The sequence below is a fragment of the Epinephelus moara genome, chromosome 15 (assembly GCF_006386435.1).
Source record: "Epinephelus moara isolate mb chromosome 15, YSFRI_EMoa_1.0, whole genome shotgun sequence".
Lineage (NCBI taxonomy): Eukaryota > Metazoa > Chordata > Actinopteri > Perciformes > Serranidae > Epinephelus > Epinephelus moara.
Window position 1 is genome coordinate 6,028,550 of NC_065520.1, and position 25,494 is coordinate 6,054,043.

Genomic DNA, 25,494 nt, shown 5'->3' on the forward strand with positions numbered 1-25,494 from the left:
GGTGCTGACACACTCACAATTAACTGCGCCAACAGCGAGCTATTTTGGGGGACTCAGGGAAAGACGAGCAGGACTCATCTCCTTTCAGTAATCTTGTCCTTTTTGCACTGGTAAACATCGCATGTAATAATCTCTGTTTTCTGGGTGTCATTCAGTGGCGCTGAATCAGAGCTATTTATAGTGTTTGGACAACAAATCAGAGACAAAAAGTAAAAGGACACTTCCGTTTTTCTGTCCAACCATAAGGATTGGCAGCTCACCTCATAACCCTTGAGCGAGGGTCCTACCAGCACTACAGGCCTCATGGAGGGAACCACGTCATACGGGGGGATGTGCTCTGTCTGTTAACGCAAACACACTTTAATCAGCAGCAGTCGATTCATCACAAACAAGACAATGGACCAAAAATAACTTTGAACCAAAATATTCAGAGCAGACAGCTGCAATGGGCTGCTGAGTCAGCTGACCTTGAACTACAATCACATGTGTTACATGGTGCACTGCCATGTTGAGGCGAGTAGCAAATGATAATGTAACTTGTCAAAATGTACTGTAAATAAAACGGCAAAAATGAATTGATACAATTCATTTCTGCAAAATGTGAAAATGTTTTAACTTAAATATTTTTCCTGATAATGCAGCACATATACTTTATACATTATACGTGACTTAATTAACATATTTTGACATATTTAAAAGGACACGTTGTTACATTTTGACAGATTAATACATTTTTTTTATCATTTACTACATTGATGAATGGATATGATGGCTACTCTGATGTTGCAAAATAGTCACAAAACTACAGTCTAACCAATTAACACAATACCAGAGCAAGTATCACGATAAGAAGTAGCAGCACGACACCATGCCAAAGTGGTAACACTACATTTTACTGGATGTTATGTAGTTACACCCTGGACTGGCTATGTAACTGAGCACCAAGTTGTGAATTTTAATCACAACTAAATATTAATGTTGAAACAACAAATTAAAATAATAATGGAATATTTTACTTTGTCTGTATTAATGTAATTATTGTTTGGAATTTATAGTAGGCATTTCTACAATTTAGGTAAATTAAGCATATGATTAAGGGCCACACAGTGAAAGGGCAGTTGTGAGCTCTCCACCAAAATTTCTAACTTTAACTAACAGATTCCTGCAACACTCGTGAGGTGCCGCTGGTTGCCATGCGACCAGTACCCTTCTACGGGATATCCCTAACTTGACAGATGCTTGTTAGGGGGGTGCAGTTTGATGCAGTTTTCTTGGAATATATTAATTGTAAGTACTGAAAGTGGAAGTATTGAAATGGACTGCAAATTATTAAAATAAAATGCATGACTTTTGGGCAATAGTGGTTTGAGGTAATAACTAATGATTAATTAAGTTTTCATCTTGAATTTTACCACTCCAATTACAGCAACTTGATTTTTTTTTTGTATTGACTTAAATTTTTAGATCCAAAAAATGGCCAACTTAGTAAGCAACTTAAATATTTATTACTATTATTATTGTACAGCTATATCTGTAAATTCAAACCACATAAATTCAGAGGGATGTTTTTATGAGTGCAATACTTTTATGCTGTAAACTGACTGGTATTTCAGGTTCACCATTAAATATTTTCCGTATGTATAATATTTCATTTCACAATTAGGTATTTAATTGCGTTTCTTGCTTCCATAGTGGCTGACGGTACCTTCATCGTCATGAATTCTTCTATGGGGGTCATCCATTTTGATTTTTAGGACTCCATGGCCTTTCTTCTAGCATCATCCTCAGGACACATATTTTTAGTCTCACTGCTGGCATGGCTTAAATAACAGCAAATATCTCAGTGTGTTGCTTGTTCTGTCCAGCACACCTTTGCCCTAAACTCTCAACGGGGAAATCTCAAAAGGATTTTGTGGCTTTTGTATCCATGAAGTCTTTTCAAAGCACCCGCAAAGGGTGAAAAACTCCCCTAACTGCGCTGAAAAATTCTTTGCCTGAAGTTTTGAGGAATGCCTCTGCAACTTGTAATTGTTCTTGTGTTCTTGGCATAAAGACAGCATTTATACTTTGCCACTTGGATAACTGCAATCAGATGCAAAAAAAGGGGCAAACTGCACTCAGCTGCAGAACTTTATGGCCGTGTTTGCGCGAAATCTTCTGTGAATCAGACAGGGCAGATGTTGGCTGCACGTGATGCAAAAATCATGGCGCTTCCAGCAGCCGCTCCATTCTTTTTGAATTTGCCCCTCAGTCTTGTTTATATTTAATAAGGTTTCCTCTGATTTAAAAGAGAGAGTTTGACATTTTGGGAAAAACACTTATCTGCTTTTTTGCTGAGTTTGATGACAGCATGTTAATATTGCATTTCTTTCTTATATGTTCTACACTTGGGCTGAAAAACACCATCTGATATAATGGATGTATCAAGCAACTTCAAAAACATGTACTGCTTTCCCCCAAAACTTTAACAAAAAAAAAGGAAGTTGCAGTTATAAACACTTAGCGCTACAATACTTTGGCATCACAGGAATGGTGATGACTTGGCGCTGTATACTTCAGTAGGGCTGAAGTATTACGTGCCCAAGGACGTGACATGAAGTTGCAACTTTCTGCCAGTGCTACTGGTTCCTGTCATTTCATAATGGCGGCAGCAACAAGAGTCTAGAGGATGGTAAATGAGTGGGTTTTACCGTCACCAACTTACCACTTTCTGTTTCTGCTTTCCTGCAGGAGGGGAGAGAAGACAGTGACAGTGTCGTCAGTAGCTGCTGCTAGAGGAGGCGTCACCATAATATCTCAGAAACATTCAAACATGCTTCATATAAGCAATTTTTCATCACAGCAAATGAAACCTAACAACCGGCATTATAAACAAATATAAAAAGTATTTCTATTGTCCTAAGGTTATATTCACAAAGTCACATGAGTGCAGTTCAGGGGGGGTTCATAGTCTTGTCGTTGGGTTCACACTGTGGTAAGCCCCAGTCTCAGAACGCCTGCAGTCCTCAACTGGAGGAAGAGGAGGATCATGGGAAAATGTACCAGCAACTCTACGCAGTGAACTTATGCTCTATGCAGAGACATGGGAAGGCTTTAGAGTCTTATTCTCTCTATGTTGTTGTGGCTCAGGAAGCTTGGCTCTAAGCTGGCAGCTGGCCATTAACAGCCCTCTCCCCCTGTCCGATGTCCTCACCTGCCGAGGATATGAGGGGTCGGATCGAGGCAGATACCTCATCCTCTACACTTGAAGAAGAGTTCCCTCCAGACTTACTGAAAAAGACAAGAGGGGATAAAGAAAGACAGAAACATACCGTGGTATTAATGTGGAAAATGTAAAAAAAAAATAAAAAATAAATAAAAAAATAAAATAAAATAGCCAAGACTTAAACTGAGACTGCAGAGGAAATGTGGAAGAAAAATATTGTTTATGATAATTTTATGTTGCAGGGTTTACAAGAGCACAGAAAGTAAAAAAAAAATAAAAATAAAAAAGTGGTGTGCTCAAGTTGTGCCAGATTGACAGTAAATATGAGCTATCAGCTGCAAACTGTTCACGTCTAAAGGCCTTTACACACTGAGGGTGTCACAATTAAACCACACAAAACCGCATTGCGAATATTTCCCATCAAAGCTATTCATACCAGTAGCGATGTAAATTTGCACCAGTTGTGCTTTTTCAATAAAAGGATTTTGATGCAAATAGATTTGCCGGCAGTGATGCGAATTTGCAACGGCTTCTGGGATCCTATTGACCCAGCACAGCGTCTGGCAGTCTGTCTGAGGTAAGTTGTTGTGGAGCCGAAACTACTGTCAGCTATTTTACTGAGTTTCTTTTTAATGTGCTGCTTTTGTCGAGGCTGACAGGAGTAATTAAGTTTGCCGTCTTGGTTTGGACTACGCTATGGAGCCTCAGTGTAGTTTTATAAGCCTCATAAATACGCGCAACAGGAGTGGTTGATGTCTTGATTCACAGTGAGTATGCTCCAAAAAATGGACCTTGCTCTGAAAAATTACGTTCCCTTTTTTGCCATGTAATAGTTGAATTCTACATGAAAGCATCATGACAAAAACAGCAGTTTGAAGAAATATAGCCGATTAATGTACAAATATAACGCCCCCGGTGTGGAAAGGCCTTTAATTATTACAATGACAATTTTTTAGGGTGATAACATCTTCTACTTGGCATCACAAAGGTTTTCAACACAGGCAGTAAATCCACTGATGTCAGCAGACCATGGTCATAAAAGTAAAGTTATATTCACAGTAATACTGACGACCCATGAAGACTTTTCGTCTGTAATTCAAGAGTAATTATGACTGAGACCTGGGCTGGCTTTACACAGGATGAGAGAATGTGAGCAACATGCGGTGAAAAGGCCAAATGTATGTAAGGCTGAGTTCCATACAGAAGTTGGAAGTCTGAAATTCACAGCTGATCAGTTACAGTTACAGAGGACCATAATCCAGAGGATTTTCATTTGGATGATGTAAAATGTGCTCCCCGTGCAGCAACTGAGGCCGACAGCTGAGCTCTCAAGCAGAGCTATTAGCAAGGACAAAAACAGTATGAACTTCATTAACAGGGCTCCAGTCATTTTTTGTCAAATTCTACTAAAATAAATCCATAATCACTTTTGACTTTGGTCACTTCTCCAATATGAGGATATTCATTGTTTCAACTGCAGCTGCACATAACCGATGTTTGTATGACTTTTATCAAAATCGCAACATGGCTGACCGTAATTTTCAAATTGCAGGAGGAGCATTACTTGTTAAAGGCTAAATGTGTGTTAAAATACCCTTTTGAATTAAATTTTGTGAAGCTGCAGAGATGTCCTGGGTGATGTGTGACATGAAATAATGTGTTGGCTATGTAAGTAATGCTTGCTCCTAAACAACCTAAAGCATTAGCGAGCTAAAACATCAGTAAGTAGGGCAGAGGTGGGGGCTACATTTTTTAATACAGCACTTGCAATCAATACTGAGTACATCAGTAATGGGTGAAACTGCTTGGGGCTTGACTATGAGCAGAAAATGTGGTTTTCTCAACCCCTACTGGCTGTATTTGGATGACTTTTCCTTCTTCTGTTTCCATGATGGGTAACAGGATCATTTCACACACAGAAAAAAAATTGGAGAAAATAAAACCAAAAAATTAAAAGTAACATACAAGTGCAAAATATAGTAAAAACAAGTATTTTATGCAGCAGTGTGGGTGAACATAAATGTATATAAAAAATATATATACAAAAAACAACAACAAAAACAAACAAGAAAACAAACAAAGACAGCTGGTATCTGAGTCATGTTTGTTTCTCCCACTCCCTTTTGCATTTACTCATTTCAATTTATCATTTACCATTTTACCTTTTCAGCTGTAACTTCAAATTCTATCTCAAGGGGCTTTTCCATTATTATCATTTTTAATTTCAGACTTCCAAACATCTCTGGAAGGCAGCACACCTCGCGTACTGTCGGGCTACTGTTTTCCAGTTAAAGTGAAAATGTAGTCCTCGTTAATGGGGTTCAAATGGCTCTCCTCGTCTGTGAGGCTTGGTGACAAAACGCCACAGAAGCCAGGCTAGTAAGTGAAGCGCTGAAGCCCTCCAGTCTGGTAAGATCAGTGTTTAACTCTATAACAAGACTCGGGGAAGAGCACGTGAGTTACTGTACAAACTCTGGATGACAGAACCTTCAACACACATTATACATACACACACACACACACACACACACACACAGACTAGGAGACTGATAGGACCGCTAATTACAGCTACTGAAACTGTTACACTGGTACAGTCGGCATGAGCAGAAGTGATGGAGTAAATAGTCATGAGCAGACCTGGGTCGAAGTAAAATTCAAAATAAATTATAGAGATTTACAGAACCTAATAGCTTACAAGCTTTTACCAATGAGATATTGGACAGATTTTATGTTACTGCATCTGAATAATTTTTTTTGTCTATATCAGTGTAACTCAGGTTTGCTCAGGAGCTGCAGGGACAGACACTGACTGTGACTGTGACAACAGAATAGAGCTTCCATAGTGTTTGTTCTTCATGAAAATGTGTAAAAATGTCTATAAAATGTCAGAAAATAGAAAAAAAAGATTGGCAAATGAATTAATTGTCAAAAATAGTTGAAGATGAATTGCCTAATTGTTTAAGCTCTAGTTCAAGGTTAGTTTTTGTAAATTTTATCTCTCATCAATAATAATCCTGCCCATACAGTAATAGTCTGAAAGTCCTTTTTTAAAGTGTCAAAGTTTGTTTAGATTTAAAGGGGACCTCTTTTGCTCAATTTGTGGTTCATACTTGTACTGTAGGTTTCTACTAAACATGTTTATATGCTTTAATGTTCAAAAACACTTTATTTTGCTTCTAAACACAACTGGCCATCTTCCAGCAAGATTATGATCCGAAATTGGGGAGAAATTAACAATATCGGCAACCAAGATTAAACGTTTTCCTGACGTTAGCATGTAGCTACATGTAGAAGTGTTTGTAATGTCAACACTTGCAGTCGCATGCCTGGAGCAGTTGACCATGTAAGGAAATCCATCACGAGCTGACGTCAGCTTGTCTCAAAGGAAAAAAAACTTTGGTAAAACTGTAAAATATAAACTTCACTTTAAGTCGTTTAAATGTCCAAATTGTCAGAAAACAATACTGAGGAAATGACCTCAGTGTGCCCAGTGGTAGCTAAGGCCCTGTACCAAATCAACCAATAGAGTGCTGCAAGGATGACCTTTTTCTGCAGGCTGACACGGAAGTTAGCGTCCTCAGATTTCCTCGGAAAAACGGCTACAGGATTTTGCATTGGATTTTGGATTATTGCAGAAAATAAGCTCTGTGGCAAACAAACATTTATGATACCTACACATCTTGTTCAACAAAAATAATCTTCACGAATGAACGCCACTTTCATGATTTTTGAAGCGTAAACACAATCGCTAGAAGTAAAAAGCTTAAGTTAGTCTACAAAGAAATGACACTGCAGTCGCATGACATCAATGATGTCACCATAATGAGGCTGTAAAGCCATGTTTGGCATGATGACGTTCTGTAGTCTCATTTAGCTACTTGTTTGCAACCACATTTTTTAAGACACATAAAAGCTTTAAAGTTCAAAAGTGACATATTTACTGATGTATTTTATGTCATAGAACAAAACATGAAAGTCTCTTAAGCTTGTGTTAACCAAAGACCTTATTTCAGGCATCTAACCAAAACTCATTGACCTCACGACGCGGGAACTGGGAGTGCAAAATGCCAACTCATTTCTGGGTTTTAAGACGGATTCTTGCACCACTCTAGTAGTGGCATGTTTCTGTTTTCTCAATCGGACAGTGAAAACACAAATCAACACCCATGGAGTCACATGACAAGCATCACAAGAGAAGGTAATGTGATAAGGTGGAGGTTAAACTGTGGTACCAAAAGCTGCAGTAAAGAGCAAAGCATAAAATCAGAAGTTGTTTGAACAGAAATGTAAAACATAAAGCTTCAGCATGGAGATGAAAATAAAGGCAATGAAAGGAATGGTTGGATGTTATTTTTGACCAACTGCAGGGGTCACAGACGGTCACTTCAGCCAGCTATTTAAGAGCTGCTCATAAGCAAGCAAAGTAAAATGTGTCTCTTTTCCATGGAAAAGACAAACTAATTATTTCCTTCCTTTCAGTGATTCTTACAAAGCTTGTATACACAGTTTGTTGTACTGTCAGTACATGATATTACCAAATATTTTAAAGAATGAAACACAGCAGCTTATAGTCTTTTTGTGTGTGTGTGTTTATCACAGCAGTTAAGTGTGACCATAAAACACTTAATTTCTAAGACAAACTGAGACAAGGGTGTTTTTCTGTTACTTACCCTTGGACTCGTCCTCTCTTTTGCTCCTGCTGGAGCCGGATGTTCTCGAGCTTCAGAGGGCTGGGGATGAAGCCGATCTCACAGCCCTCTTTCACTAACCGACCGATCCACCAGTCATTGTTGAACTTCTGAACACCGTAACATAAAGAATGGAGGAATAAAAACACAAGAAAAATCTTTTAAATCAGTGAATTCCCAGATTTATGTGTCAAAAAAATAATCACAGCAGCATATAGAGTAGGTTTCATATTTATAAAAAGTGCACATGTACCTCTTTTATGTGGAGGAAATCCTTGGCATCAAAGGAGATGGCTGTGGCTGGTACTGGAACATCCTCATCCAGTGCGCCACAATAGCTGACGTTGGTCCTTACTGCAAATGCCACAGGTTTAGTCTGGAGGACAGAAACACACACTTAGTGAGTGACAGAAAATACAATAATGCCCTTAAGCAGAGGTATACTATGCACGAATTGTCCAAAATTATGCAGAACTCAAAGCCAGCCCCAGATTCACTCTCGTTTTGCCTAGCTATTAGGGATGGGCATGAGTGCTTGAATACTCAAGCACTCCATTTGGATGTCAGTATTGATTTAATATGTAATCGCCATCCAATCTTGCACGTGTAAACATGACTTTTATATATTTTTCTAAAATTTAAAATGGCTAAATCTGTCGCTCTCTCTGTGTTTATCATGAGACGAACTGTTAGCATCATACGGCTAACATTACTTAACATATTAATGGGTTTAATGACACGGTCAAGTCATTTCTGTGTTTTTTGGGACTGTTAAACCATAAGCTTGGGCTAACTGGGCAGGTGTAGAACTGACCCATCCCTTCTCGCTATATTTGTGTTTTTCGACACTAAGTTGTTTTTTTAGGAAAATCCTACATAGCATCTCTTTAAGGACCACAATAACATTGACTCCAGGGCGACCAATACCAATACTAGTCTGTGTATGTGTAAATGAACATAGCCACAGATGAATTTGGCTATATAGTGTCACAGGTTGGCCACCTTGGCTCTCTCCAGTTGAATGGCGGCCTGCTGCTCCCTCTCCTGGCGGCTCTGTCCCGGTCCTTGGCTCTGGCTTGGGCTCTGGCTCTGGACCTGGGCCTGCACCTCCCGCTCCTCCTCCAGAGAGACATCTGAGTCTGATGGTCTGCTAGTATATGAATCAGCTGAGCCCTGCAAACAGAGATCACACAGTTGGTTACTGGAACTGTAGAGCTGGGATTAAAACTCACATGCTGCGATCTGCTTCCTCTTTCATTACTGGCGATACAGACTTGATTATTAGGGGATATTGTGGGGGGTATTGGGAGCATTTGGTCACCACCGAAGTCTGTCTCTGGAGCCCTGCTAAAGGCAGTTAAAAATAGTCAAGACCTTCCCAAAAAGCACAGTGGGCAAAGCTGCATTTAGAGCAAAAGGAAATGGCTACAGTCCTGTAAATGTGTGATCAAGGCTAATGCAGATTAACAATAGCGCACTTCGTCTTCTAGGGTAAATTCAGTGAGACGTGTTTCAATATCAAGGACTTAAAGTCAGAAAAAGGGAGGACAGAATGACCCAAATTGTCTGTGAAAAGACAAAAGCACACAGGCTCTAACAGCATAAAAGGAGCATGCACTGTAGCTTCATCCCACGAACAGCCAAAGGACCAGCGCTGAAAAGCACAATGAGGTCCACTTAAGAAAAAGCTTCTTTATGGGACCATTGACTGTCCTGAGTTTGGGATTCACATCAACTTGCGCTGCCAAGTCCAGAGTGGAGGCTTGGCACTGTGAATGCAGAACAGGTGAAATGGATGATGTGGAAAAGAGTCGACTGCCAGGAGCATCTCAGACAAAGTGGAATTTCCATTCCTGTGCTGTCAGCAGTTTGTATGACCACACACAGCCAATCTGACACTTCCAGACAATTCGGAATAGTGACGACTTTGACTGTTGCCCCCAGGAAGGGGTGGACCAATTTCTGCATCTTTTGGACCAGGATGTTAAGTTTTTCTTCTCATGAAATGCGACACCGACACCACAGTACAGTATCCATGCTCTGTGCACATTTTCTACACATTACATTGTACATAATCACTGAGACTAAAGTGTCTGTGAACATCAACGTCCTGGTTAGTCACAAGATATGGAAGACCATTTCCGCCAGGGAAGAAAAAAAATGAATGATAAAAAAAAATCCCTCTCCCTTCATGCAAGTCAAAATTACGGGATATTAAGTCAAAGTTATGAAGTAGTAAGGGTGTTTTCCTTTTATCAGTAGGTACAATTGATTCGTACCATGCTTCAGTACAATCTCCCAATTCGCCTCCACTCCCCTGCCACTCAGCTTTCACATTTGTAATATTATCCCATACCTGAGTACACGTGTATTATAATTTACATGACATTTGATTATGTTGTCGCTACAGCTTAGAAAAGAGCACCAATCACAAGATCCCAAGCCCATGCAATGGAGTCTTTTAGAGAGAATTGTAAAAATCACGTACCAAGTGAAAATTAAAATATAGTAGGTCAAAATTGTAAAGCAAAATTATGCCATACTAAGCCAAACCTTCCACTTAGTATCTCACTATCTGACTTAGCATGTTTAACAGTTTTGTTTTTGTTTTCTTTTTAAATTATGCCCAGGTTTTAATTTATTATACTCTTTTATTTTCTTGGGAAAAATTGGTGGGTTTTAGATGCCTCCTGCTAACCAAAGCCGACATGCACTGAGATGAGCAGGTGCAGGTGTGATATGAACATACAAAACAGACACACAGTAGGACAGGATAGGATATATAAAGAAGAGAGATGTGTTTGAAATGTACCCCTTGGTGAAACCTTTCATCCTCGGGCCTTTCATTCATAGACTGGCTATAATTTGACCTGCCAATATTTGAATTTTGGCTTTATTTTTGGAGATTGTGTAGTATTTTCAACAACGCAAGTAATGCCATGATCCGATACACTGACATGCAAAACCCCAGATCACAGAATCGACGTTGGATGCCAGAAAATTGGATTTTTAACATTGACGCTACAAGTAGTTAACCAGTTGATTTACAAGCTTTTTCAATTACCTCAACTTTTTTCCATCTATACAATAAATAAATAAATATAAATAATTTTGAAAGCCTTCTAAATCAAAATAAATTGCAAATGATGGCACACTGTAGTCTAGACTGATATAAGTTAAAAATGGGCTAAACAATCAATGATATCCAGCATGAGTAACATTATGGAAGCAGGAATAGCAGGATGACAAAACTGTAAAATAACCAAGACTTTTATCATTCAGTTTTTACATATCTCTGTATTAACCCTACACAATGTTGGCCAACAAAGGATGCAAGAGAGGCACCCACAGTGGACATGAAAAATGGTATTTTGCGTCTTGTGCTTAGATTTTTGTTTTGTTTCCTCGCTGACCATTTTCTTGCACACTGTCAGGGATTTTTTTTTTATCACTTTAGTGCCTTGAGACATGCTAGACTTGCAGTAGTCCGGCATCCTGCCACACAGCAAGAATTCCAGTAATGCAATTTTTTTTTTTTTTTTGCTGGGACATGACTGGACCAAGTGCTTCCTTCTGCTGTGTTAATCTAAACAATCAGCCACTAATGATGATTCAATTAAGGAAGACCATTAGTCTCGAGAAGATCAATCAAGCTAGTCATCACAGCTAAGCACTTTTTTTTTTTTTTTTAACAAGCGAGCAGCAGTATGGTCTGACTTCAGCACACTGCTCGTCTGGATCGTGTGCACCCAATCACAGAGTGGCACGTTTTGGCAGCTTAAATGTTGTCTTAATTTTAGGAAATATTTAGCGCACTGGGTCTTTGCATAATTTTCAAAATTAAACAAGGTGCCACAGAGTGACAGATTCATCACTGCCATAGGTTAACAGTCTAAATGTTTCTGCTGGACTGTTCATGATGCCGCTGCTGTTTTTATTAAAGGGGCGTTCCACCAATTTTACACATCAAGATTAGTCTCCTCGTCATGATATGTACGACTAGAGTTTGTAAAACTGGTTGTATTGTGTCTTCTGTCTTGCACGATATGGGTGTCTACCAGGCAGGGATGGTCGAGGAAAATGATACTCAAGCTGCATTATGGGAATTGTAGGATTCAATGCTTGTATGGTTTAAAGGCCCAGACACACCAACATCAAAGAACAAGTGGCAATGAAGGCCGATTGTTGCATCGTCTCACGTCACCTATGTCTTGGCCAAAAAGTTGCACTTGAACACACCGCAGAGACTACAGCTAATGGCTAACTAGCACATACATTCTGCACCTGCGTGACAGGAAATAGCTCTCCACACCAGCAGGCGGCAGTTGTCTGTTTTCATCATTCAAAAAGAGACTAGCTAGCCAGTTAATTCATTTAAAAATGATGTTTAAAGAACAAATTATATTTACTGAGTGCCAGCAATCAATGTCACAAACAATTATGAACCCTTTCTGCCGAAGAGCTTATCCTAATCTTACTTAATATAACAAGTTTGTTTAGATCTCACGCCCTCTTCTTTTGCGCTGAACTGCCAATCAGAGTGATCTCATTCACCAACGGACCGATAGGGAACATGCTTCATCAGCCGAAAAACAGCCGACAAGGGCCGACTAGTACCAAGGGTGCGGGACACAGCAAAAAATAGGGCAATGGATGATCGCTGACGGCCAACCATTGGCTTGGTGTGTCCGGGCCCTAAACCGTAAAAGGAATTAAAAGTGAGGACATTTCGGCCTCTGCTGCTTCCAATTTGACCAGTTTTTGTTAATGTGTCTCACGTCAGTCCACCAGTGTTATGGAAATGTAACAGTACATTGCTAAACTACTACTTTTACAGTTGCCTATAAAAGTCTAATTTTAAATACAACACATTCCGATTTGTGATATTACATATGCATGCACACATGCAAGCATAAGAAGTGTTGACTCCAATTATACAACAATAAATAATGTAATTTTTTTCTCATGATTATTTTGCCTCCATTTTTATAAATCCTTCATTCTGACCCTCATTTGATGCATCTGTGTGGAAGCTTTGGGGTTGCACTGTAGCATCCGAGCTATTATCCAATGGAGTAGCTTCAGCATGTGACTCATCAACATCACAATCCACTTAATGACATCACGATGCATGTTTCTCCGAGCCTCAGCAGAGCCTATACATCACGCAGTCGCAGGGTCAGATAAAAAATACCCAGCTGCATTTTTTTTTAAAGGAATAAATGCAGAAATGTGACACATGGGAATTTAACATTAGAATGTGACCATATAAAGGGCCTCAGGGAGGAAATGGGTGATTAACATGTTTCCATCTTCCTCTTTGAATCACGGCTCAGTCCATCTCTGAGAGGTACAGAGTGTGATGAACGCTAAATGGCTCCTCCTGGCTCTGGTGGTCTCCTGGCGTCCGTTCTTACAGGCTTATAGGCAGATACCAGCCACATACACTGAACCACATCGCATGCACATACAGATACAGAGAGATACATACATAACTGTGTGAATGTCACACGTCAGAAGCCATCTGCCTAATGTGCACCCCCCCCCCTTCACACACACCACCAACACCCACCCACCCAACCCCCTTCCAGCCAAGCATAGCCCACAATCACGCTACGCTGTACCGTTGGCTAACCCATCAAAGGCCTCCTATGTGTGTGTGTGTGTGTGTGTGTGTGTGTGTGTGTACACAGCTGAGCTACTTCCATCAATAAACACACAGCGAGGGAGCGCAAAAGCAGATTCACACACGCATCCAAACACTCACCGCCTCCGAGTCTTCAAATCCATGCAGGTACAAATTGTCATACATGGAGGTTTGATATTCCAACGAGCACCTCTAGAAGAATGAGGGGGAAAAAATAGAGTGGAGGCGAAGGAGGAAGGAGGGGGCACCACAGAGAAAAAAAAGGATGGATGGGGGGATGACGACAATCCCTTCTCTCCACAGCAGAGAAGAATAATTTTTTTTTTTTTTTTAAAATCTCCCCTCCCGTTGGATCACGCTCGGTCCTCCTGAGGCCCGTCGCTTGATGGATGCAGCTTCTCCCTGATCTCACAGTGCTGCTGGCTGGCTCACATTATAGGCTGGAGAGGCTCTCCCTGGAGGTAGCCCAATCCTGGCATTTCATTTCATCAGGCTTCCACGCACACACCCACACAGACACACACATATACATGTACACAACGAGCAGCAGAGGTGGCGGCAGCAGCAGCGGCGGCGGCAGCAGCAGAGCAGTGGATCCTTCCTCAATATCCAAGCCTGATGACAGAGCCAATGTGCAAGGAGCTGATTGGCTGGCTGGCTGTCCACTCAGCTTGGATGAGCGCTCTCCTTGATTTTTTTTTTTTTCTCTTTAGTGCAGGGAGGTAGCGAGGATCGGGGGAGGGAGATGGAGGAGTAAAACAGGGGAGAAGCATCCTCCATTTCCCTGTTAAAGCTCATCCTCACTCTGCTTATTTATTCTCCAGAGAGAGCAGAATGATACATTCAGTGTGGTCCTGATGAAACAAAGAGGCCTAATGAATTTATACACTGGATTAGATGTATTTAAAATATGGCAGTTTAATTCTACTGGAGAAGAAAATTATGAATTATTTTTTGTCTTTCTTATTGATTTTATTTCTCTTTGTTCAATTTTGCCTTTTTAATCTATTTTCGGAATTTTATTAATTGTTATTACTATCATTATCATTATCATTATTATTATTATTATTATTGCTTTTAAAATCAATTTTATTGTATTTCACTGTCATCATTTTTATTCTTGTTTTTCTTTTTAATCCAATGTATCTAGTCCTGTGGTCCAGTCTTTATTCCATTTTGTTCTATTACTACTACTATCATTACATCCTTTCATTGTCTGTTAATTTTTTTATTTAATTTAATTTATTTTTTGTTCTGCCTCATTAATGGCTTGTTATGCATCGTGAACTACTATGAACTGCACTAACCTGTATGAAAGGTGCCATACAAATACATTTTGACTGATGATTAATTGAAAATGTACATACTACTAAAGTAAAATTTCAAAAGTCAGGCATTACATGTTTTGGTCTCGACACGTACACACGTATTGATGTTTTAGGGATATTTAGTGTAAATAAATGGGAAACTTTGGTCCAGGACTGTAGTCAGGATTTAAGAAATACTGAAATCAAACTACCGCCACTGCACCCCACCTTTATGTTTTATTTATTTATTCAGATTTTTTATTATTTATTATTATTTTAGACTTCCAAATCTAAATCATAAATCTTTTCTGATGTTAGGATTTCATTAAGGCAAAGCCCCTTTTTTACTTATGACACTGATGATATCTTATTAAATAAAAAATCATCAAATAAATGTTTCATTTCCCAAGAGTAGAGTATTGTATTGACACCTCCTCTTAATGCTTTATTTATTTTTATTTTGTTGGCTAAAATAAGTTGAATTTAAGTTCATCTACACATGGTGGGATAAACCTGTGAAATAACCACCATGTGACAACTGTGTGATCACATGGTTACATTCACATTGCTTTTTAAAAAAAAATCAGATTAACAGTCCAACACTTCAATTATACAGTACTAATAAATAGAGAAAAGCAGCAAATTCTCACATTTGACAAGGAAGCACCTTGTTTGGTAAGCACCTTAAAGAACAGGTCCATTATTTTTTCAGTTTTTTAATGTCATTCTGTAGCTTCCCAGTAGTGTGCCTTACGTAATCAAGTCTGGACATTCAAGGGTCAAAATTCTATTTTCCAAGCCCTGCAAAAAAAAAAAGTTTCCCACCTACCTCCCTGATGTAGGTTTCTGCAGCATGATGCTGCTTCATACTATAAACCCAATAGCCCGCTCAATATGCCACTACATGACTAAGTCAAACCTTCTTAGACAACTGTGTCATCAATCCTCCAAGTTGGCTTTATTCCCCTAACCTGCTAACAACCATGGAAGCTAAACAAAGTACTGCTGCACACGCCATGTTAGTTCTGATCAAAAATGTCACAAAATAGCACAAACATACTCATCTATTGAGGTGGCGGTAGACCAGCAACTCCTGTGTTCTGTGAGGTAAAGTTACTGTTTCTGTCAAAGGAGTCTGGTGACTTTGAAGAGAACAGATAACGGCATCAGTTCCTCACGCCCCTCTTCAAACTTGGGGTGAACTGACTGCCATCTAGGTACTACAATGACTCGGGATAAATTCCTCATAAAAGCCATGTTAAAAAATTTGAGCGATTCCTTTCAGTTATTTTTGTTATTATCTGCGTTCGCTGCTTTAACTGATGTTACTGCCTCTTACTAACAGTACACTTACATGATTTTTCTTTTGAAAAACCCAGAAAAGACTGCAGATGAAATCGACCTTTAAAGTATTAACTGATAATCAAAATTGTTGATTATTTATGTGACGACTGACTAATCTCTATGTCATCTTTACACTTTACACTAATATCTCAAATAGCTGGTTTGTTGTTGTTTCTGAAAATATATGATTTCGGCTAACTTAAACAGAATACAGTCATTTTATTTTACAGTAATTTTTGCTTATAACACACACCTGCTGTAAATGTTTAACTTTTCTGTATGCTAAATCTTAGGGACAGCTCGTGTTATCAGGAATACTCCTGCTGTTGCCCTTAAGCAAAGCACCAGTCTCAGAAGTGAAGTTGGTTGTTAGAGACTGCCCACTGCTTCTCAAATGTCAGGGGAAAGATTCCTCAATGAGGATTAATAAATAACTTATGTCACTTTAAGGGACGGTTGCTTAAATAATGATACTAGATATAATTAGTAGCCAAGGGAAAAACACTTACATGACCTCAGCAGCTCAAGCCATAATGTCACAGCAAAAAACGATGATGACGAAACAAGATGTGACAAAATCAAAAGAGGGACCCAGATTCGAGTCTAACTAAATGCCAAACCTTTGTGCAATTAAGCACAATTAAAGCATCATCAAACAGAAAGCCACAGCAACCATTTGTTGGTGCTCTAAACCATCCTAGAACCCATTAAAGTCCATTAGTATCTGGTAAAACGTGTCAAAGACCTTTCCCAGAGGGTTTTCACTCACCTTCTTTGGATACTACTTATAAAAACCTGTAAGAAATGGCCATTAATTAAGCAGAGAGCAAAAGTCTCGCTCTTTGGTCTCTTCACTGGAGCACTGTACTTGACGTCAGTAGCCAGGGAAATAATAAAAGCATGTTTTTCTAATCTAAACAGAGAGATCACCAAAAGATAAATCTGCATTTAACCTCACTTCTACTGCAACATATTTTATATGTTTTGGGCCTATTTTTCATTTGAAAAATATGTGCAATATGTTTTTCTACACTGATGTAAAATCAATTCTACTTATCAAGGAAAAATCCTGTGTCAGTGTAAGACAAATCTTTGGGCTTGCAGTCTTCCTTGTCTCCTCCTTTACTTGCACTTGCTACCTTCTACTGACAGCAATTTACTGCCCTCTGCAGTCGACAGCCAGCAGTGTACATCACGTCACCCTGTGCTTGAGTCATGCACGCGCATAGAAAATGCATACAGCTCTGAATTATGCTCATCTAAACATTGCTGCTCAGTGCCGCAAGTGGCCACCAACTCCACAGGGTGCCTTTAACCATAAACAATGTGCACAAAAGGTTAACTGTCAGTGACTGTGTCTATGAACTTACTATGGTAACATGGCCTGATCATTAAACTCTCAAAATAATGACATGTTTTTAAGCAGGTCGTACACTCCTCTCAATGAAGTTACCAGCTGAACCATGGAAACAGTTTCAGGTCTCCCAGCTTTACCATGGCATTGAAATAAAAGTCATGAATTTGTTTTTCCTATGAATATAAGAACCTTGTCATCATTTCAGTTGAAAACCAATGTGTAATAATCCTAAAATTGAAGCTATAAATGTATAAAATCATCTGTCTTTCCTTAACTGGAATAAACACTCAGAAATTCCATTGACAATCCACAAATTTCACAACCAGTGACAGTCCCTGCTTTCTATTTTAGATCCCAGTCTTTCTTTGGATTTCAGTACCTGTCTGAGGATGAAACTGGTGGAGGTGGTGCTGCCATCAGACCTCTTGAGTCGACTCCTCCTGGAATAAGTCCCTCGATTCACCTGTATGGAAAAAACAACAACATTTCAACCTGCAGAAACACCTTTTTATCTACATGTGTCGCTGAGGTTTTCTTCATGACCTGTTACATCTGTAAGTTGTCACAAGACACATGTAACATGACCACACGTGGCTTATACTGGATGTTTTCGCATTATATGTTTGCTTTGCCTCCTTACTTTTTTCCAAACCGCCTGACTTTCTCGTTCCCTTCTAAATAGTCCAAATATGAAGTCCAAATATAACCAGCAGAGTTCATCTCTGGGGAGCCAAATTAATTATCTGCCAGTGATTTGCCCCATTTCTGTTCAAGTCTCCAGAGTTAATGACAATGTCACTGTTAAAAAGTCAGAGCCTACTTCCCTGAATTTATAAAACAGGGCCATTAATCTGGGTCACCATCTCTCTCCTGTCTCTCTCAATTCAAGCCAACAGCCAAAAGCCAAAAAGAGATATGAAGGATAAAGTTGGCGAAGTCTATGAATACCTTGCTATTAATACCAGCCTGCAGCCTCCAATGATCAATCAAGCTGAAGAAACACGAGTTATCTAGCAGGGGCTCATACATTCACATCTCTTTTTTTTACCTCTGCTAAAATCTACTGTGAGACACTCTACACCTGAAACAACATTTAAGCCCTCATAAAGATAATGTTTAAATACTCAGGTATATTTGGCACACACTGAGGTCCACCTAGCACCATTTGATTTCAATAAAATGTCAAATTTTTACAGCTGGTATTGGTCACTAAAGCCCACCATGGTGCTGTTTCTGAGGAAGAAGACTGTAACTGTTTAACCAACTGTAACTGAAGTGAAAATGCAGACTAATTCAAACGTCTGTGCGCATTTTAGTCCTCAAGTATAAGACTGATTCTGTCTTTTGAGACATCTAGTCAATTAATACCGTAACACTTTAAACTATGATCATAATAACTTCCATTATTTAAAAGACACCTTTACAAGATGCAGAAAATTTAATGTTGCCTTCTGAATGTCAAAAGATCAAAATAATAAAAGTCTAATGCCTCCCTTTTATCCTCTTGCTCCCCTAGACAATAACAATTAAACAGTTTAGAAAGGGTTTCGATCCCTGAGCCATATGCACTACTGTACCAGAAACATTTACAACAACTGTACATAGAAATCCTTGACACAAATTTACATATTTATGTCTGAGGCAAATAGGTGCACTACATCCAGTCATGGCAGCATCGACTTCCTCAAGTGTGCACTTTACTAATTTAACTTTTTGGTGTTTTTGAATTATTATTTTTTTATTATTTTAATACTCACACCTCTAACATAGTTAGTAACAGTAACTCTCTGCCTCTCTGCTATAAAATGCAAGATTTACACCAATTTAACAACAGAAGTTATGCCTATTTATTACTGTTTTTATGTGGAAAAAAAGTCTATTAATTTTATCTAACCTTTATTTCAGCAGCTTTTACAAGAGTGTCCTCGCCAAGACAGACAGACAGACAGACAGAACGCATAGACCAAAAATACAAAATGCAAATATGCAACTCCAAAACAAGAAATATAGAACACAAAACAAGAGAAAATTAAAAAAATACTGTACATGCATGCAGCCTCCTCCATTTTACGTAGCCTTGATTCATGCATCTCTGCGTTTTATTACAAATGCAAAGCCTTACTCATCACTGCATTCTTTGTAATTTGGTGGGTTGGACATCATTGACCACTCAACAGCTATAAAGCAATATTAGGTAAACTTCCAGCCTACCTCTGCTCCCTTCTGTGTGTCAAGTCTGGTAGTGGTTGCTTTTTAATGTACCCTAGTTTAAAGAGATCTGGGGGACATGGAACAATCTTCAAAAAGATCTGAAATTAGGAACACTTATATCCACTGATGAATTTAAGGGCATCATAGAGAATGTGGTGACAAAGACATGTGCTTGTGTTTCTTGAGAGGCCACCATGTTTGAATTGTTGTTTAATTGTGGATTTTTGTATTATAAGTTGCATTTGTTGCATCTTAATGTGTTTTAATGGCTGCTACCTTGGCCAGGTCTCTCCTGTAAGTTAAAGTTAAAAGACCAGTTAAATACTGAGACTCTGACATACTGAGGCACTTTAGCCAAACACTAAGTCTATGAATCAACTGAGACCCGAGCTAACGGTCAGGGCAAGTTGTCACAGGGAGTCATGGCGTCGTTTCTAGCTAATAACTTTTTTGTACACGGTGTTGAAATTTAAAAATGTACTACTTCTATCTAAAAACTTAATAACTGTAACAGGTAAAGTGTGTTAATACACGGGATAAACAGTGTTCATTAAATGTGGTGTGTTCTTGTGTTTATTTTCTGCCGCTAAGCAGGTAAACTCTCATATTTTGTAATTAGCATAGAAGCTTAGCTAGCAGGAGATGACCTACCTGAAAGATGGGCGCTTGGATGCCCTCGCCAATCTTGTTCCGTATGTAGATGTGTCGGGACATTTCGGCCAGGACATCGGTCCAGAGGGCTGGCTGCTCCGGTCCAGTCCAGCGGTGGGGTGGCGGGTTCCGGGCTGCGTGCTCCAGCTTCACACCACACAGCAGAACATGAGCGCTCGCGAGCTGCTGCTTCCTCAACTGTCCACCTCACGAGACAGGTGTTCCGCTGGCTCCTGCTGGCGCGCGCCGGGAGGTTGATCATGCACACTGCTGCCGCTCGAGCCACTCAAAACCAGATGATGGACGGAACTATTTTAGAAACGAAGGGGGGGAGGGAACCTTAAATTAGCCTGAGGAGTAGGATAACTGTCTTAAAGAGGAACAAGGTAACTATTTTAGACTGTAAGAGGAACTATTTTAGACTGAAACCACCAACATGGAGTGATTAAAGATACACATTTAAGCTACTTTTATTATAAGAATACAGACATTGCTAACCTGTAATATAGAGCAATGGTTCAAGTCTGTCTAACACAGATGTTTTGCTGTTGATGGTCACTGGCTCCCAAACTTTTTGGCTTGAGACCTCTTAAAATGAAGCAGCCCACTGTCAAAGGTTAATTCAACTAAATAGAAATGTAGGTATCTTAGAGGCAATATTAACCAGTAATTTACCAAAAAAGCAAATATTAGAGTAAGGTAGCTTTTTATATTCATATGTTGTCTGTTCCTGTTGTGTTCTGTTGTGCTGCATTGTCCTGCATCCCCTTAAAAGTTATTTGTCTCCCAAACCCCTAACCCGCAGACATGGGCATACAAAGAGACAATGGGACCCTGGGCACAGATATGTAAAAGGCCCCACCACCTCTCTTACATAGGGGCAAGACACACTAACATTTTTTACACAGAGGTCACGCTATTGGGCTGCTACGAATTCTACACAGAACCACACAATGGCAGCATCATTCAACCCCTGTGTGTGATTTTAGATAGCATGCTGGCATCACGGAGGCAAAAGAAGCGTGACGGGCATAACAAGTGAGACAACAACGTCAGCATCGAGTGTGACATATGACATATGCTTGGCAGTTCTTTATAAACAAAAACAATGGCATAACACGGCAATAACAATTACTCATTCCTGTTATATGGCGGTTGATCTCATCACTCAGAGAGTAAGGAGCTCGTGGAGCTCACTGTTTCCCAATTTGCGGACATTTTCAGCTGCTGTTCCTTGAGTTAGCTGCTAATTGCTACCAGCTACTCCCACGATGGGTCATGCATATAACATGTCATCAAAATGTCACACCCGTGCCGCCCATGATCCCATCCTGGCATCCTGTTTTAGGGCTGTTACTAACTCTGATGTTGGCTTAAAGGCGAGACAAGTCTGCGATTGTGCCTTTTATACAGAAGGGTGAGGTGGAATAAGGGCAAGAAATTCCTGCCTTGAAGAGGCAGTGTAAAAGGGGCTACAGGCTTTTTTGTTGTTGTTGTTTGCATCTCTTTGTAATCGTTTTATGTCTCATTTTGTGTCTCTGAGGTCATTTTGTGACTGTATCTGTCGTCTTGTGTCTCTGTGTTTGTTTTGCCCCTTTTTTGTAGTTACTTTGTGTCTCTTTAAGGTCATTTTGTTTCTCTTTGAGGTAATATTGTGTCTCTTTTGACCATTTCGTGTCTCTGTGGTTATTTTGCCCCTGTTTGTAGGTTTTTTTGTGTCTCTTTGCATTTCCTTTGCATCTCTTTGCGGGCAATTTGTGTCTCTTTAAGGTGGGTACATGTTCATTTGAGAAACATTTTGCAAGCAAAGGGCATGGGGGGTTTGCCACTTTGAGCCCCAGAGCCTATGCCTGGTAGGCCCATTCAGTAATCCATTCATGCCTGCAGGTTAGGAACTACTGGTCCAAGTGAAAAGACAACTCTTGCAGGAAATAGAATTATGCATATATGCAAATCTTAATCCACTATTACTCATTAGGTGCCTAATTTAAATAATTGAATATTACAGAAGCTGTCAAGGGACACCTCCAAACACCCCAGCCCCCGAAAACAGCTCACCTGAAACAGAAAATATCACTAATTTCAGGAGTCAGCTTCTTGAAGCAGGCTTACAGTTGCATTATGCTTCCCTGCCTCTCTTCCACTCTGAATGCTGCTAGTTCAGAAGTAGGCAATTAGGTCATGCATGTTTTGAGCTCTCACCGCAGGTTATCTAAAAAATCGTACTCCTTAATTAGTTTATGTAGTCCATGATTTATTTTTAGTTAAGTTTTGTCTTGTTGTAGCAAACATTTAGCTGATGTTTTACCCTCACCAGGAATATATTCTTCCCTTAACACATGCACAGTTATTCCTGTACCACTGGCGGACACACAAAGCATAATAGATGAATCCCCATGCTCAATGGCTGCCAAGAAGTTCTTTTATTCAAATCCTATTTTTCCCTAGACACACTGTTGGTGAGTGTGGCCAAATAATTCAGCTGTTGTTCTATCAGTCCCCACAACTTTGTTCCAAAATTTCCAACACTTTTTTTTCTCTGTGTTGAGATCACTGGCGAAGTTTCTGTCTGATGGTACTTCCGTGCAGATTGTGCTGTGGACAGTGGACTGTGCAGAACCTTCCTTTAGATCTTAGGAGCATTTAAGGTGGCTTCATTTTAGTTGCTAATATTCATGTCAGTAACAGAGGACAGTCTCAGTAAACTCCATGCTGTCTCTCCCTTTGCCCAGCAGATGGCAGCATTATCAAAATAAAAGCAACAATAAAAGCAGCTGAGGATGTTACTGCCCTTTGCATATTGCAGGACGAGGTGTGTTTTCACTGTTGCAGGTATAGAGGGAGATGTTGTTCCTTCATGGGCTTCATAAAGGTCCAGTCTCTGAATTAGGGCACACTAACTTATGCAGAACTTGAAAGCCCACAATCTATTGTTTGTCTTATGGAAGTGTAAGCCATCAACCTTGCTCACATTATCAGGACATTTTTTTGTGGTACAGAACATTTCTTTCGTGTCAAGAAGCCCTGCAGGAATTTAGCTACAGACACATTTTTTTTTTTTTTTTTTACATTTGAGCAATTTGTAGCTCTGACTTTTCTATTTCGAAACTTCCGGTGGACGAGAATAACCAAGAACACTTTGCCGTTGATCTGGCAAGTTCCTCCATCCATCTTCACTACTGAGTGCTTCTCTTCTGCTTTTTCTGCAAGTTACTGTACCTGAGTGTCTCTGCACTCACCTGGTCGACCAAAGCAGTGAGATGGACAACCTTTAAAATATCTAATGCTTTAAATAGCCATCTTCTCCTGTTGAACTTGTGTATGTGAAGGAATGGCCCACATGCAAACCACTTTGTTGCCTGACTCTGAATGAATCCCAGTTTAGACATCCTCATGGTCCAGTGGCACGGATAAGAAAAGTAGGCAGAAACTTTATTTGTGGCTTATATAGAAGAAGCGTGATATCATCCCAGAAGCTACAAATGTCGTGGTAACAGCTCTATATGTCTCTGAGCACTTTTATACATCGTTCATGGAACAAATGAAAAGCCCCTACTTTGGTTCATGGACTTATGTCTTCATGTATTCAGAGACACTTTGATCAGGCAAATCTCCTAAGGGTGGATGTAGTGGATTAGCTAAATTTAAAGAAGGAAGGATTAAGTTGTTTTTCTCTCTTTTTAGCCATGTCAGGAACAGGGTAGGTCAGTCGGTCCACTACAACTGGCTCCTTTATGAAATACATTTACTGTCATCAAACTGGAGCAAAAAACTATTGTCCTAGTAGTTTAACTGTAGAAATGGTTATGTATTATGGTACAACATTATGTTTAGGTAGAGGTTAAAGGTACAGTTCAGTCCAAAGTCATAGCTGTCTGCCTTCTCTTCAATGTAATTGAACAAGATGGCACTCAAACACCAAAAAATACCCTTGAAAAAGTCAACAGCAATGACTCTTTGCACAAATCATGACCCAATTACTCGAGATAATCCACACACCTTGTTGTCTTGTTGTGCACACTTTCATGTAGGAACTATTTTCTTTCTACCAAAGTACACTCGCCAACAGTATCATCGAGCAAAAGGAAGCGTGCATCTACTCATGGACAAGAGGCTTGTGCACAGTCCAAGATGTAAACACGTAAGCTAGCTCAGTTGTGTTCACAGTATATTGAACTGTAAGTTAGAATAGAAAGTAGATGCACACTTCCTTCTGCGCAGTGATTCGTCAGTGGGTGTAGTTTGGTAGAAAAAAAATAGTTCCCACATGAAAATGCTCACAACCATTAGGCCATTAGTTCTATTATACTGGAGAGAAGGCAGACATCTCTACTGCCGATATCTCCAACACTCTGCAACTCAAGCTAAATAAACTCTTTAAAAACCCTCTGGGATCTTCTGGAGAAAGCGTCGTCACAAAACTGAAAACAGGGCTGTTTTTCTGACACCATGAAAAGCTGACCTTTTAGAGATTCGTGGTTCTCACGGGACAGCCACGCTACACTACCCGTCAGTATATAAAGGAGTTAAAATTAGCACAACCTTAAGCATCTGCAGCACTAAAATGCAACGTACACATTAATGCAGCAGTAATATGAATCCAAAAACATCAGGTATGATGGTAAAACACTGAAAGGGAGCATTTTACTGCACAATTAATACTTTTTTCATAATATAAGTACAGTAAAGTTCTGAATACAGGACTTTTACTTAGAGTGGAGTGTTTTCACTGTGTGGAATTAGAACTTTTGCTTAAGTAGAGGATCTGAATACTTCTTTCACCCATGGGAAACACTCCCCAAAACTCCAGGCGTCAAATTTGAAGGGGAGCAGACTTTGTTGGGGGATTTTCTTGAATGCATCTTCTGTGTTATGTGTAATATTTATGGGCTTTTGCTCTATTTTTCCCCCGGTTGCTAAATGGAAGGGAAAAAAGACATTCAGTTAAATAAATAAATAAATAAATAAATATAGTGCATGGGTGACCCAGTGGTTTTACCAGCAGATTAAACTCTCAGATAGCAGAGCGGTGCTGCTCACTGGGCTATGAACAATAAACACTGGAGTGCAGTCTGTTCAGAGCA

General features: G+C 39.6%; 1 protein-coding gene across 6 annotated transcripts in view; it reads right to left on the reverse strand.

Moving 5' to 3' along the window:
- Nucleotides 1-20,566, reverse strand: part of LOC126401941 (voltage-dependent L-type calcium channel subunit beta-4-like) — a 30,001-nt gene extending 9,435 nt beyond the window's left edge. The window contains exons 1-8 of one of the 6 annotated variants that reach the window (XM_050063522.1): nt 20,411-20,566; nt 17,928-18,011; nt 8,896-9,066; nt 8,147-8,269; nt 7,876-8,003; nt 3,194-3,270; nt 2,705-2,724; nt 261-341 (exon numbers count right to left, since the gene is read on the reverse strand). In XM_050063522.1, the coding sequence (XP_049919479.1) occupies nt 261-341; nt 2,705-2,724; nt 3,194-3,270; nt 7,876-8,003; nt 8,147-8,269; nt 8,896-9,066; nt 17,928-18,011; nt 20,411-20,473 (747 nt within the window). In that variant the 5' untranslated portion in view covers nt 20,474-20,566. Of the gene's footprint in view, nt 1-260; nt 342-2,704; nt 2,725-3,193; nt 3,271-7,875; nt 8,004-8,146; nt 8,270-8,895; nt 9,067-13,660; nt 14,211-17,927; nt 18,012-20,410 lie in introns of those variants that run through there. The other 5 variants (XM_050063518.1, XM_050063517.1, XM_050063520.1 and 2 more) reach the window with 5 other exon arrangements.
- Between the last annotated feature and the right edge of the window lie 4,928 nt (nt 20,567-25,494).